This window comes from Silurus meridionalis, chromosome 7 (genome assembly GCF_014805685.1).
Source record: "Silurus meridionalis isolate SWU-2019-XX chromosome 7, ASM1480568v1, whole genome shotgun sequence".
Taxonomy (NCBI): Eukaryota; Metazoa; Chordata; class Actinopteri; order Siluriformes; family Siluridae; genus Silurus; species Silurus meridionalis.
Window position 1 is genome coordinate 663155 of NC_060890.1, and position 15175 is coordinate 678329.

A 15175-nucleotide genomic window follows, 5' to 3' on the forward strand; every position below is an offset into this window, starting at 1 on the left:
ATTGTGTGACCTGTAGAGAAAATTGCAGACGTGTAAATTCTCCTGTGTATAAAACACGTGGAGACGAAACGTTCTACAGTCGCCTCATTAGCAGCTCACTGGGCCTCAAACCTGGAAGCCATTTCATGACCTTCAGTAGCAGTGAGATGAGTTTTGCAGAATTTTGCAGAATTTTTTTCCAGCTGAGAAGCAGAACATAAATATACTATATAATTCTTCAAACCTGAGAAGATCCTGACACACTGATGGTTTTCTTCAAAAATTCCAAAAATGTTCAAAAGATTTTTGTTCCTGAAAATGCTGCTGGAAGTGAAGCGTCGCAGAAAACTTTCCTCGCTGTGCTTCAAACTTTTCCCAACGGAGCTCAGACCCGGAAATAAATCCCAGTCTGCTGAAAGTCGTTCCAGGGTTTAAAAAATAAACTTCCTGCATTCTTTCCGCAAAAGTTTCTGGAAAAAAGCTACAGGTTAATGGGAAGATCTCAGTGTTGCTTCCTAACGGGTTCTTCAAAATGTTCCTGGGTTCCTAACAAAGTTTACTGTGACAATACATGTGAAGTGTGTGTCTGGGCCTGTCTGTCTGTCCCTCTGTCTGTCTGTCTGTCTGTCCCTCTGTCCGTCTCTGTCTGTCCCTCTGTCTGTCTCTGTCTGTCTGTGTCTGTCTGTGTCTGTCTGTCTGTCTGTCTGTCTGTCTATCCCTGTTTCTTCCTGTCTGTCTTTGGGCTGCATCTAATGATTATTTTGATAATCAATTTTCCGGTTGATTATTATTATTTGTTTCTTGATTAATCAGATTTAAAAAAACAACAACACAAACACGTCAGTAAGCTGTTGACAACAAATTCCATTAGCAATAATTATTGATTTTATTGTTTAGTTGTTCCTGCCCAACTCTGTCTGTCTGTTCTGGATGGTCCCTGTCTCTCTGTGTCTCTTCCTGTCTGTCTGTCTCTGACCTTTTCTGCACTAGGTCACATCCGAAATCAGCTGTAGTGTTCACTCTAAAGTCAGTGTGTGTGTGTGTGTGTGTGTGTGTGTGTGTGTGTGTGTGTGTGTGTGTGTGTGTGTGTGTGTTACAGTTATCAGAGAGGTAAAGCGTTTTTCGTGAAGGTCGGTGACGGACGCCAGATAGCCGGAGTGGAGAAAGGCATCTTGGGAATGTGTGTGAATGAACTCAGGAAGATCACTGTCCCACCTCACCTGGCTTATGGCAGTCAGGGTGCAGGTAACACACACACACACACACACACACACACACACACACACACACTCATTCCATCACTCTGATTTTCCTTGCTCTCTTTCTCTTTCAGGTGACACCATTCCTCCAGACACGACCTTGGTGTTTGACCTTGTCCTGCTTGACATCTTCAACATGGCGGATCGCGTGAAGACGCAGGTGATCCAGACGCCGCAGAACTGCACTCGCTCTGTCATGAAGACCGATTTCGTCCGATTTCACTTTAACGGAAGTCTGCTAGACGGCACGCAGTTCGACTCCAGGTGAGCGCGAGACGGGTGGGGAAAAGGATGCAGAGGAAACGGGACAATAAACGTCACGTCACATCACTTGAGCTTCATGTAGCAAGGACATAAACGGGGGGCGTGTCCCAAACTACGTCCCCTATTTTTCTATAAAGGCCACATTCACACCTTTAGAATGTCTCATTATATAATATAGAATTTCTTTATATCTAACCTGTGTGTGTGTGTGTGTGTGTGTGTGTGTGTGTGTGTGTGTGTGTGTGTGTGTTTCAGTTACGATCGCTCTCATACGCAGGACAATTTAGTCGGAGACGGCTGGCTGATTAAAGGACTGGATGAAGGGCTGTTGGGGATGTGTGTGGGAGAAATGAGAAACTTTGTCATCCCTCCATTCCTGGCATTTGGGGAGAAGGGATACGGTAAAAACAACACACATTTTTATTTTGAGCAGCTTCTGTCATGGACATGTTCAGCCCAGTGTCCTTCAAACCTGCATACTTCTAATCATGGTACCAGTAGAGAGGCTGAGTCCTAATCAGAGGTCTGTTGGACATGTAGGGCACCAGGTACTAAGTTCTCGTGTGTGTGTGTGGCACTAAGGAGTTTGAGGTTTCCTCCCATGTGCAGGTAACGAGGTCCCACCTCACGCCACTTTGGTGTACGACGTCCTGCTGGTGGACCTTCACAACCCCAAAGACGACATCAGGGTGGAGATTCAGGAGATCCCCGAGCCCTGTACACGCAAATCCGTGGTCGGAGATTACATTCGCTATCACTACAACGGAACCTTCCTGAACGGAGCAGCATTCGACAGCAGGTCAGAACCGGTCCTGATCCGATCAACTGTGACTAATCCGATCAACAGCCAATTGATCCAATTAACAGGCACTGACCTGATCAACAGTCTCCTATTGATTTGAATAATTAATGAATGAATTAATTCCTTGTTGTTGTTTCTGATGATGTAATAAATGTATTTTCTCCCAGTTACGAACACAACAGTACGTACAACACGTACATCGGGCTGGGCTACGTGATCTCGGGGATGGATAAAGGGCTGCAGGGGGTGTGTATGGGCGAGAGGAGGAGGATCACCATGCCACCTCACCTCGCCTATGGACAGCAAGGAGCAGGTACCATCATTTTTATACTTCAGAGAGACAGGATGTGATGTTCACGTGGAGTCCATCGTTTTCTTTTTTACCCCCCCCCAGGTAAGGATATACCCGCCTCGGCCGTGCTGGTGTTTGATATCCACGTGATTGACTTCCACAACCCGAAGGACTCGGTGCAGGTTGACGTGACGTTCAAACCGGAGACGTGTAACGAGACCAGCCAAGCCAACGACCACATCGAATATCACTACAACTGCACACTGATGGATGGCACACTGCTCTTCACATCGTGAGTTCCTCTAGAAATCAGCTATGTTTAATATCCTACACACACACACACACACACACACACACACACACACACACACAGCCTCTTGATCATTTCTATATTCCTTTTATTTATATTTTTGTAATGACTAATCACAACTAAAACCGATAGTTTTTCCAGGTTGCGTTATAAAGTTTGAGAGCGGCCTCTAGAGGTAAATCACTGCCACCACAAGCACATTAGCTAAGGTGCTTAGGTGATTTTTATTTAAACTTTTTTTTACACATAATAAACCAAGAAGAAAAACCATTGCATCTTTAAAACCCTAATAGATTGAAGGAATCTGTTTTTGTGTGTATGTTGGATGCAGGAGCAATTACAACTTTCCTCAGGAAGTGCAGTTAGGAGAAGATAAAGTGATCGATGGTCTGGATGAAGGTCTGAGAGGGATGTGTGTGGGGGAGAAGAGGACCATCATCGTCCCTCCACACCTGGGACATGGAGAGAAAGGAGGTGAGACACATGAGATAGAAACCCAATGATTTAATAATAGAAGTCCACCAACTGATTGCTGGAAACATTGGCATAAATACAGTCTGATATTTTTTCAGGGTCGTGTCATACAGCATGAGAGCGGCCTCTAGTGGCGCATCACTGATACCACGTGCTGTTTATTTTAGGTGTCTTTTATTTAATTTTTATGAATTTTGGATGCAACAATTTTTATTTATTTGGAGTGTTACTTTTTGTATGTTTGAATGCATCTTTGCTTTTCCTTAATATTTAATAATAATTAATATATTTATGGGGGGGGGTGCAAAACAAATGTGCTTTTGCGGTACTTTTATTAACACAATTTATCATTAAGATTTTGAACATTGAGTTAATTTTTAAAACAATTTTAAATAAAATTTCTGCTTGTTAAAATAATATATACATTTTAACAAGCAGAAAATACATATAATACATACATATCAAATAAATCAAATTAATGCAATACAATTTTATTATATTGGTAAATTAGAGTAACTGATTAAATTGGCACAAATTAAATTGATTAAATATTTTTTTTTTTTTTTTACATTTGTTAGACCCCACAGGTTATTATACAGGTAATACTGTGTGTGTGTGTGTGTGTGTGTGTGTGTGTGTGTGTGTGTGTGTTTTACATTTATTTAATTGTATAAAGATAAGATCTACTTCACTGTTCTACTTATTTTAGCAGACAAATGTTATATAATCATATTTATTTCCTTCAGCTCATGTTTATGATTCAGAACTGTTTTATTTTTGGAATAAAATTCAGAACTATTTTATTTGGAGTCTTTACTTCAGTATCTGTCGGTTGATTTATCGGTGAATACGATCCGATTCTGTGGGTATCGATCAAATCCACTCTCTCGCTCTCTATCTGTAACTCTGTGTCTTTGTCTCTCGGTGTGTCTCAGCGGGGACTGTTCCAGGCAGTGCCGTGCTGCGTTTTGAGCTCGAGCTCGTCTCCATACAGAAAGGAGTTCCTGATGGATATCTGTTCATTTGGTTGGAAGAGACGCCCCAGAACATTTTCGAGGCTCTGGACATAAATCAGGATAAAGAAGTTCCACTGGAGGAGGTGTGTCTTCTTTCTTTCTTTTTCTTTCTCTCACACACACACACACACACACACACACACACACAACAGCACGTAATAGTAATGTGTTGGGGTTTGATTCATGACAAAGTAGAATTTAGAGGTGGGGTTAGGTGCATGCTGATGAGGGGGCGTGGCCACATGTGCGGTTATTGGGGGGGCATGGTCAGGTGTGGTTATGGGGGGCGTGGTCATGTGTGTGGTTATTGAGGGGGCGTGGTCAGGTGTATGGTTACTAAGGGGGGGTGGGGGTGATGTAGAGCTCGGCCCTAATCATCTGATTTCATCTTCCAGTTTACGGAGTTCATTAAGCGTCAAGTGGCAGAGGGTAAAGGTCGTCTGAAACCGAGACGGGATCCAGACAGCGTCATCGCAGACATGTTCAAAAACCAGGACAGGAACGGAGACGGGCGAATCACCACAGACGAACTGAAGCTTAAAGTGGAGGAGGATGCAGTTCGGCATGAGGAACTGTGAGAGCTTCAGATATCAGCACACACACACACACACACACACACACCCCTAATTAGTCTGGGAGATAAAAACCACTCAGGATTTTGTCTAGGAAACCCACAGCCCCAGCAGGGGGTCTGCACTCGGTTTTGTCTAAACAACAAAACTAAAATAATTCGTTCTTGATTTCCAAACACGTAAATTTTTTATTACAGTTTTAAAAAATGTTGATTGTGTTGTTAAAAGTGTTGGATGTGAACTTTGGGAATGTTCTGTGTATAAACTATGCAGGTTTTTTTTGCTGTAAAATGAGTTCAATAAATGACTTGTAAATGTGGTATTTAAAAGCCGAGACGTGTCTGTGGTCATGTTTCGCTCACGTCCAGGAAAGGAGAACCTGCAGAGACACCGTACAGCTGAGACACTCGCACTCCTGAGCTTCAGACGCCAGACACCACGTGCATTTATAAATACAGTTTAATTAAAAATACTTGTTTCAATAAAACAATAAAAATGTACATTTAATAGAAGTGTAAACGTTCCTGGAGGAAGTCTGATGACCTCATGTGCGCTTGAACAGTGTGTAAATAAATAAAAAGCACCGAAGACAAAAAAATGCCTAATCATCCAAAAATGAAAGTCCAGTATTGAAGTATCGTCTTTCTGACGAGAGTCCGCGCCTGACCCTCATTCTGATTGGCCAGGGCGCCTCACTTCCTGGCTGTGATGTAGTTCAGGATGGCGTTTGGGATGTCCAGCGTCTCGTCCTTCACCAGCACGATGTCGTAAGAGCTGATGTACTGCTTCATCCTCTCGTCCACCTTCAACAGAAAAATCACTCAGCATAAAAATCACGTGTGTGGATCTTTAGCGTGTTTGTGGGCGTGTTTGTGGGCGTGTCTGCGGGCGTCACCTTGTCGTTGAGGAAGCCGATGCGCAGGATGTTGTGGAGGTTCTGCACGCCGTCGGCCATGTTCAGGTCCCCGGGCGTGTCTCCGAGCAGCAGCACGTTGGTGCGATCGTGTATGAACTGCTGCGTGTTCTGCAGAGCTCCTTCTCTCTTATTGAAGGAGTGGATCATCTCACCTTTAAACGCACATGCAACACCCTGACACACACACACACACACACACACACACACACACACACACACACACACAGTATTATCCACAATGTCCTACCAGCTGTAGACACACCGAAGCCCTCAGGAGGATCTGCAGTGTGCTCACCTCTTCATCGTAGTCCATGTAATTGGAGAAGACACGAACGTTGGGGTGGAAGATGTCGTGGCCTGCGATCACTTCCTCTAAAATGTCTCCAACTCCAGCCGAGAAGATCAGCAGAGGGACAGAGTTCTGGTGCAGAACATCAAAGAACCTCTTGTAACCCTCTCTAACATATACACACACACACACACACACGACCGATTAGAACAAGATTTACACAGAGCAAAAAACGCTGTCTCTCTCACACACACACACACACACACACACACACACACTACATGGAGTATATAAAACGTGATGCATTGTGGGTAATCACCTTAACATAGCGCCCGAGTTTCTCACTGCCTGAGCCAGCTGATCTTTCCTGATTCGCTGTTGGATGAGCAAATCATGAGCTTGCGTCCACCTGATACACACACACACACACACACACACACACACACACACACTGTTAATTGTGTAATAATTTGGTAATAAAATGTAAATGATAATAAACTCAAACGATTGTGGATTGTTTGTGTGTGTGTGTGTGTGTGTGTGTGTGTGTGAGATCACGCACCATTCCACCATGTGAGGGATCTTCTCCTCCTCCGACATCGAGCTGTTGATCTCAATGGGGTAATAATGAGCGAACAAGTCCCTCATCTGCAGGAGAAACACAGGAAATCATTCAATCAATCAACATATAACACACTCCATGTGTCCTTCAGCTTTTTATACATAATCCAACAGAGGAAATATGAATATTCATGTAATTAAGCAAGAAAATGTATTAATTATTGAATCACTCAATTTGAATTAATTAATTAACAAACCAACTGAATCTGTCGAACCGATTAAATAATTAATTAAATAGTATTATTTAACCCTCCTATGTTAAGCCCCGCCCCTGTCGCCTTGGAAATTCTCTGTATCTCTCTCTCACACACACACACACACACACACACACACGTGTTCTTTACCTTGGTTTTACACTCCTCGCTGATGAGTGTGCTGCTGTGGAGAACGTCTGGGGAGAGAGAAAAAAATATTACATTTAACCAATCAACTAATGTTTCTGCACAGTGGCGGGACTTCCTGTGTGTGGGGTCCAGTGTTAAAGAGAACAAGAGTTCAACACTCAGTATTAATATCATTCACATTCTGACATCACGTGTGTGTGTGTGTGTGTGTGTGTGTGTGTGTGTGTGTGTGTGTGTGTACTCACTGTGTGTTGTGGGGCAGTGTACGCCATTGTGGGCAAATCTGGTGAGTGTCATGTCGAAGTCGGAGATCACCTACACACACACACACACACACACACACACACACACACATGAGAAAAGAAACGTTAAGCACAAATGCACCAGCTCGTGTGTGTGTGTGTGTGTGTGTGTGTGTGGAATGTATTGATGATAAAACCTGGTCATTCAGTATCTTCAGGTGATCAGTAGCTGATCTTATTTGGGTCTTTAACATTGCTGAACCTTCAGCCGTCCACCTGAAAGACCCCAGATCATAACTCTGCCCCCACAGGCTTTATAAGACACTACACTTTTCTTACCCTGATTCACCCCCATCAGGTGAACTCTGGAGTCATCAGACCATGAGACCATTTTCTATCTCTCCAGAGTGCAGATCTTTCTCCTCTGTAGCAGACTGAAGCTTTTTCTGAAGATCCATTAAGCGCTTTACAAAGTGTGTGTGCAGGTGTTGATTTTTGTTTGGCCAGACAGTGTGTATGTGTTGGAATATCTGTGTGTGTGTGTGTGTGTGTATACCTGTAGTGTACTGGTTCCTGCTCTCTGCATGTTTTTGATGATGGTTTCCACGTGTCTTCTGTCTCTCATAAACACTGACACTTTGTTCATCTCTGGAATCTGAAATGCAAACACACTCAAATGAACAAACCCGATTAGATCCCACTCCAAGTGTGTGTGTGTGTGTGTGTGTGTGTGTGTGTGTGTGTGTGATGAGAGAAAGAATGTGTTTGGTCAATCACTACTCTAACCTCAACTACAAACTCTTTAAAGAACACATCACACACACTCTTGACCATCACACACACACACACACACACACACACACACACACACACACACACACGTATATATGCACAAGCACATTAATAGAAACGTGCATTACGGTCAGAGCTGCTGTTCCAGAGAACTTTCTGGCCAATCAGGAAGCAGGTCTGACCCTGCACGCTATCAGCTGATGGAGGAGCGTTTGGATGGCGGGAAACCGGAGAAAAGATCCAGTGCATGTTAAAAACCTGCACGCACATTTTTATTATACATGTAAAATAAAATAATTAAATCAAAACAAAAGCAACAATCATTAGAATTATTATGAGTAACTTCTACAAATGTAAATAGAATTCAAAGAAAACAAGTAGTTTCATATCGAGACCCAACACAGATAAAAAATAAATAAATAAATCAACAATCTTTAAAAAATAATAAAAACATTTAAATAATAATAATCATTTACATCATGAATTTCACAAACTAGAAAAGTTTAGAAAAAAATAAATAATATTTTCAATATTAAAGTGATTTTTTATGCGGCATTTTAAGCTGCTGTCAAAACTAAATGTCAAAGTTTTTGCCAGAATTAACAAAAAAAATAAAAAATGTATATTTTCTATATGTATAAGAGATAAAACACATGGTTTAGCAGTGAACACTTATAATTCTTGGGAATGTTTTGGGCATAAAAGCAGATTTCAGAAAACACCTTCATATTTTGTAAAGAATGACGTCATTGTTTTTATCGGTAGAATTCATGAACAAAATAAAGACTTAAAACTCTGTTATTTGTTTGAGGATCTTAAACATGCAGAGAACTCCTAGTGTATTTACACAAAAACTAAATAATAAATCTGTCCTTCACATTGCGTGTGTGACGCGTGTGTTTGTGTGCGTGTTGTGTGTGTTATGATGCGTGTGTGTTGTGTGTTTGTGCGCGTGTGTTGTGTTTGTGTGTGTGTGTTGTGTTTGTGTGTGTTATGATGCGTGTGTGTTGTGTGTTTGTTCGTGTGTGTTGTGTTTGTGTGTTTGTGTTATGATGCGTGTGTGTTGTGTGTTTGTGAAATTCCATTTGTGGTTGTTTATTTTATTCTATAAATTTCTTTAAAAAGGAAAAAAAGAACTTTTAGCTCAAACCAGAAGAAAGAGATTTATAAAAGATAAAACAGATGAATGTGGAATTTGCGGAAACTCAAATCAGACACGTTTTGAATCGGAAAATAAATCGTTACCTCACGTGATGTATCCAGATGTATGTTATGAGCTGCTCGAGCGCGTCCACGTGACCGAAGCCGGAAGCGCATTTCTGAATCCGTTTATCTACAATAAGTTCCTCAGAGTAACAGATGTTTTAATGTTCACTTGTCGGTGTTTTTCGAGTGTTTGATGAGCGCTGAAGTCACACACGGTTATAAACCCGCTCTGTTTGTTGTTGTTGTCGTTGCTATGGTAACCGGGGAGGTGATTCGCGCGCATCGCGAGATGTAATGTGGTTAATGTAGGAGTTTTCCCTCCAGATGTTCAATACACCATATAAATAAAGTTGATCATCTCCCGAGCTGCAGTGATGAGAACCCGATCAGAACAAACCCAAAACCCCTCCAACTAGTGATGCGAAAATCGGTTCATTTTAGTGACTCGGTTCTTTGAACGAATCACTATTGCGACGACTCGTTCTTCTGAGTCATATTAAAGACTCGTTTAGAATGAACGATTCATTCATGAACGACTCATCAGCATGTTACAAAATTCATTGTCCATAATAAATTATTTATATATACATAAAATTATTTCTTGTTTTATTTGCGGTGGAACAACCCACCGGAAACGTCCAAGGACCAAAGACGTCACTTCCTTACATGTTGAAATTGTCCATATATTTTAAAACCCATTAAACTTAAATTCTTATTAGCTTGTAATTTTAAATGCAGTAAATTACTCACGTTTTCACAAAGATGCTCTAAATAGCTTAAAATATTGTTTTCAGTCTTTAATTTAAGGTTAATAAAGTGATCAAAGGTCATTTAATTTATGGCCAATTATATAATATTCCTACACTTCCATTCGGTGGTTTTCATAAATTAGATTCACAGAAATATGTAATAAATTACTGTTAATTACTTGGGTAATTTTCATCTTCACAAAGCCTGAATTATTCACTGTAAACATCATTTTTGATTATTCTCTTATAGTCTGAAGTCCCCCTTCACTTAGAACATTTCAGAACCTTCCAACTTAAAGACCTCAAAAATTATAATTCTTGAATCGGTCGTAAGTAACTTTGAATTATTATATATATATATATATATATATATATATATATATATATATATATATATATATATATTTTTTTTATGATTGTTGTATTTTTTTTGTTATATTTATCCCGTTTTCTCTTCTGTTCTATGCTACTTATGACCACCAGATGGCAGTATAATGCAGCGTTAAATCAGGTTCAGGTTTATAAACAGTGGAAGAATAAAAGCTCGTTCTGATTAAAGTCCTCGGTGTGTTGAGTCAATACACATGTGTCTAGTGATTATTGTTGATTGTTGTTTGTAACAAATAAATGATGAATACTGTGTGTGTGTGTGTGTGTGTAGGAAAAATAGAATGAATTACTGAAACCATTCGCTCACCATTTTCAGCAGCATGTTCAGGAATCTGCGGGTCTGTAAACAAATAAACTCTCTGTATATAAATATAAAAATTCTTAGGTTTATTTTCCTCCCAAAAGAAAAATGAACCAGTGAGAAAAAAAAACCTGGTGTGGAAATAAAAAGAGCAAATCCGGTTCTGAAGGACCCTTTAGTTAGCCGTGACTTTCTCCTTAACAAAATATACTTCATAATAAATATAAAATAAAATAAAGCCTGTTTAAAATACTCGGATTTGTAGGAATTTAATGATTTTATTTAATTTTGAATTTTTATTATTCAACTTGTAAAACTACACAACAATACCAAGGGTATAAATTATAGTTACATATTATAACACTGTAAAAAAAAAAAAAGTTCGAAAAATAAACATTTATTGAGCAAATATTGTCTTATTTAAAAACTATGTGATAAATATTATAAGGTACAGTTTACATGGAGAGTTTACATTACATTATGTGCTAAAATATAGTAAAAGTATTCTATAAAAATATAATATTTAATATCCTGTTGTTTTATTATTCACTAGTAGTGAAAGAAAATCATTAAACCCGCCACATGTCATGTGATTCCTTCTTCATATTATTGAGCCTCTATTCTCTAAACATGTGCACTATATATACTGTTTATATCACTAATAGAAATAAATCACTATAATAAGTGGGTCCTTTTCCCCGGAATGCGGTGTGATTCTACATTATACAGATCCTACCCGTATTTCGTATTATAAAGCCCCGCCCCTGTTTTGCTCTCGCTAAATACACTAAATAAAGCATCGTTTTAAAAAGTGGAACTACTGTCGTTTAAAGAGATGAAAAATTAATATTTGTGTCACAAAGAAGGGTAAAAAACCACGAGAAAATTCGTACTTTAAATCTTTTCAGGTGTTTGTAAATTTCGCCTGTTCAAAAATCACACGTGTCTATTTTATGCCTGTAGAAAAATAGAAAAACATTTTTTTCCCCAAATGCGGGATTTAATTTATATTTACGTTATAATTCACTACAAACATATCCACGGAAAAGTTATACAGATAGTAAGAGCACAGTGAGGAACATCACATCAAATATATGAAAAAAAAGACCATTATGAAGTCTATTTCTTGAAGTTATTTTATATTTAATAGTCAGAAATGGTTCAGACGAAGTTATTTCGAGTCACGTGATGTAGAAAGTGAAAGTACAGTATTCCCGTTACAGTCATGGAGGCTGCTGTACTGCTCTGGTTTCATCTGCTGCTGTCGGTGATCTTCTGTAACGGTAATGTTCACCATGATTGTGTTTATTAGTGCACTGTTAATACACTGTTCTGTGCAGTTCTCTGGAGCTGAAAGACATTTGCAGGATCTGATCCAAGGGAGGAGGATTTTTTTTTCTTCATGTGCTTCAACTCTGAAATGGACTCTAAATTTCTAAATCACAGCTGAGGAATTTCTAAAATATATTTTTAATCGCGGGAATTCCAACACAGATGTGTATCCAATTAGTGGGTGTGGTCCAGGTGTATTTTAAAGAACTGTAACTGCACCTTCTTAGTACAAGATTCAACAAGTTTCTAAAACTCACTTTGGTGATCAGTGATTGTTTATTATGAATGATGGTGATCAGTGATTGGTTATTGCAGCAAACTTGGAATCACTGGTAATAAACTGTAAACCGTTTTACTCACGGGAATTTTCCTCATTCATTCTGACCGGAGTTTACATCCCACCTCAGGCCAACGTGAATGATGCACTGCAAAACCTGGCAAACCAAATATCCGGCTTGGAGCCGGATTCTGGCTTGGAACCGGAGCCGGACATCCGGATTCTCTTTTTATTATCCTTGGAGACTTTAACAGAGCAAAACTAACAGTAGAACTTCCAAAATACAGGCAACATATTAACTGTCCGACTAGAGGGAAAAACACACTGGATCATTGCTACACCGTTCTTAAGGACTCGTATCGCTCTGTACCCCGGGCAGCTTTAGGGAACTCTGATCATCTGTTCATCTTATTCCAACATACAGGCAGAAACTAAAATCTGTTAAGCCTGTAGTCAAAACAGTGAAGAGATGGACCAGTGAGGCAAAGCAGGAACTACAAGACTGCTTTGAGTGCACTGATTGGAGTGTCTTTGAGGCTGGAACTGACAGCCTGGATGAGCTGACTGACACTGTGACATCCTACATCAGTTTTTGTGAAGACATGTGTGTGCCAACCAAAACCTTCTGCAAGTTCAGTAACAACAAGCCATGGTTCACAGCCAAACTGAAAAAACTTCGACATGCCAAGGAAGATGCATACAGAGGGGAGGACAAAGCTCTGTACAAGCAGGCCAGGAACCAACTGACAAAGGAGATCAGAATAGCCAAAAGAAGCTACTCTGAAAAGCTGAAAAGCAGGTTTTCAGCTAACGACCCTGCATCAGTGTGGAAAGGCCTGCAAAATATCACAAACTACAGGAGACCACCCTCCCACTGAAGCAAACAAAGACCTGGCTGACGACCTTAACACCTTCTACTGCAGGTTTGAGGACAATATCTTCACACCTCTCATCCAACCCAGCCCAATGTCTGCCCCCATCACACCTCTGGATTTCTCTCTTACAACTCCTTCCAGCACTCAAGTTGCGCTCACGATTTGTGAAAAGGATGTGTATCGGCTCTTTCAGAGACAGAAGACAAGGAAGGCTCCCGGCCCAGACGGTATGCCCGGATTTTGTTTGTTGACTTTAGTTCGGCTTTCAATACAATAATTCCGGGAATCCTCCACTCAAACTCCTAAACCTTACTATACCCCTGCCATCTGTCAATGGATCACCAGCTTCCTGACAGGCAGGAAACAACAGGTGAGACTGGGAGGTGTTACCTCCGGTATTCAGACAGTCAGCACTGGTGCTCCTCAGGGGTGTGTCCTTTCCCCACTACTATTCTCCCTTTATACGAATGACTGCATATCAAGTGTCCCAACTGTCAAACTCCTGAAATTTGCAGATGACACCACGCTCATTGGACTAATCCAAGATGGTGACGAGTCTGCATATAAGCAGGAGGTGAAGCAGCTGGTGCTTTGGTGCAGTCAGAACAACCTTGAGTTAAACACACTCAAAACTGTGGAGATGATAGTGGACTTTAGGAAACATCCTTCAACACTACTCCCCCTCACAATATCCAACATTCCTGTGTCACCTGTGGAGAACTTCAAGTTTCTGGGCACTACCATTTCCCAAGACCTGAAATGGGAATCAAACATAAACTCAATTCTGAAAAAGGCCCAGCAGAGGATGTACTTTCTAAGGCAATTAAGGAAGTACAGTCTGCCACAGGAGCTGTTGATACAGTTCTACACTGCAGTCATTGAATCTGTCCTGTGCTCATCAATCACAGAAACAGACTGCAGAAAACTGTTAAAACAGCTGAAAAAATCATTGGTGCCCCCCTGCCCACTCTCCGGGACTTGTACCATACAAGAACCAGAAACCGGGCAGGAAAAATCATTAATGACCCTTCACACCCTGGACACAACATCTTTCAGCTCCTCCCTTCTGGCAGGCGCTACAGAACTTTGTTCACTAAGACTGCCAGACACAGGAACAGTTTCTTTCCCCAAGCAATCACCCTCACTAACAACTGACCATAATTAAATTCCATGCTCATATCTATGAGTACTGCACAGAACTGTCACTCATCACATTATCTGTATATGTTGCACACACTATTGCTTCTATATACTGTACAAAGTTTTATAGTAACCTCTCTCATCATACCTGGCACACAATACTGTCATTTGCACTACCATGCACTCCCACACTTTATGTACATTACTGGTCTGTATCCCTATTTATTACCCACACTGTCTATACTGTCTCATATTGTCTGTATTGTCTGTATTGTCTTGTATAGTCTGTTTTTGTCTTGTTGTGTCTGTTTTGTCATGTATAGGTTTTTATTTATGTCTGTAGTTTTGAGAGTAACAAACAGCTGGAACCAAATTCCTTGTGTGTGTCAACACACTTGGCCAATAAACCTGATTCTGATTCTGATTCTGATTATTATGAATGATGGTGATCAGTGATTGGTTATTGTAAACAAATGTTGATCAGTGATTGGTTATTGGTTGGACTTCACCCAGATAAAATCAGGTGAATCAGCTCTGTATGGAGTGTACTCTTTATGGAGGCTCCTGAATGTGGCAGGATTTTGCAAAAATAACATGCTGACTTGAACAACATTTCACACATCAGGTTTTGTAAAATAAAAGGAATAGTAGCACAGACATTTCTGACCAGAAAGACTTAATGAATGGACAATGGCAGAACAAATGTAGAATTGATTTCTGTGCTCTTTTGTTT

The 15175-nt window shown here is 40.4% G+C and overlaps 3 protein-coding genes across 7 annotated transcripts in view; 2 read left to right on the plus strand and 1 right to left on the minus strand.

Annotated features, from left to right (window-relative positions):
• Positions 1-5300, plus strand: part of fkbp10b (FKBP prolyl isomerase 10b) — a 6207-nt gene extending 907 nt beyond the window's left edge. The window contains exons 2-10 of the mRNA XM_046853418.1: positions 1079-1224; positions 1313-1502; positions 1758-1903; positions 2112-2301; positions 2472-2617; positions 2699-2888; positions 3238-3380; positions 4316-4479; positions 4792-5300. Of these exons, the coding sequence (XP_046709374.1) occupies positions 1079-1224; positions 1313-1502; positions 1758-1903; positions 2112-2301; positions 2472-2617; positions 2699-2888; positions 3238-3380; positions 4316-4479; positions 4792-4974 (1498 nt within the window). The 3' untranslated portion in view covers positions 4975-5300. The remainder of the gene's footprint in view (positions 1-1078; positions 1225-1312; positions 1503-1757; positions 1904-2111; positions 2302-2471; positions 2618-2698; positions 2889-3237; positions 3381-4315; positions 4480-4791) is intronic.
• A 109-nt stretch (positions 5301-5409) lies between these two features.
• LOC124388606 (7-methylguanosine phosphate-specific 5'-nucleotidase-like) lies at positions 5410-10993 on the minus strand. Of its 5 annotated transcripts, none has more exons than XM_046853420.1 (10): positions 10825-10993; positions 8296-8430; positions 7937-8035; positions 7384-7453; positions 7139-7185; positions 6736-6821; positions 6493-6582; positions 6180-6342; positions 5864-6058; positions 5410-5771 (listed from the first exon to the last, which is right to left on the minus strand). In XM_046853420.1, exons 1-10 carry the CDS (start codon positions 10837-10839, stop codon positions 5661-5663), a joined length of 1011 nt encoding a protein of 336 aa, XP_046709376.1. In that variant the 5' UTR covers positions 10840-10993; the 3' UTR covers positions 5410-5660. The 5 variants fall into 5 exon arrangements, with proteins under 5 accessions (XP_046709376.1, XP_046709375.1, XP_046709378.1 ...); XM_046853419.1 differs by lacking the exon at positions 10825-10993 and adding an exon at positions 9418-10426; XM_046853422.1 differs by lacking the exon at positions 8296-8430 and having other exon boundaries at positions 10825-10990.
• An 853-nt stretch (positions 10994-11846) lies between these two features.
• The window catches only part of LOC124389264, a 64691-nt gene continuing 61362 nt past the window's right edge, over positions 11847-15175 (plus strand). The window contains exon 1 of the mRNA XM_046854611.1: positions 11847-12101. Coding sequence (XP_046710567.1) covers positions 12044-12101 — 58 coding nt within the window. The 5' untranslated portion in view covers positions 11847-12043. The remainder of the gene's footprint in view (positions 12102-15175) is intronic.

Coding starts and splice junctions, on each gene's coding strand:
- LOC124388606 (XM_046853419.1), bottom strand. CDS start 9,489: ATGCGCTTCCGGCTTCGGTCACGTGGACGCGCTCGAGCAGCTCATAAC. Junction 8,431..9,417: donor ATCTGGATACATCACGTGAG/GTAACGATTTAT, acceptor ATGTGCGTGCAG/GTTTTTAACATGCACTGGAT. Junction 8,036..8,295: donor ACAGCAGCTCTGACCGTAAT/GCACGTTTCTAT, acceptor TTTGCATTTCAG/ATTCCAGAGATGAACAAAGT.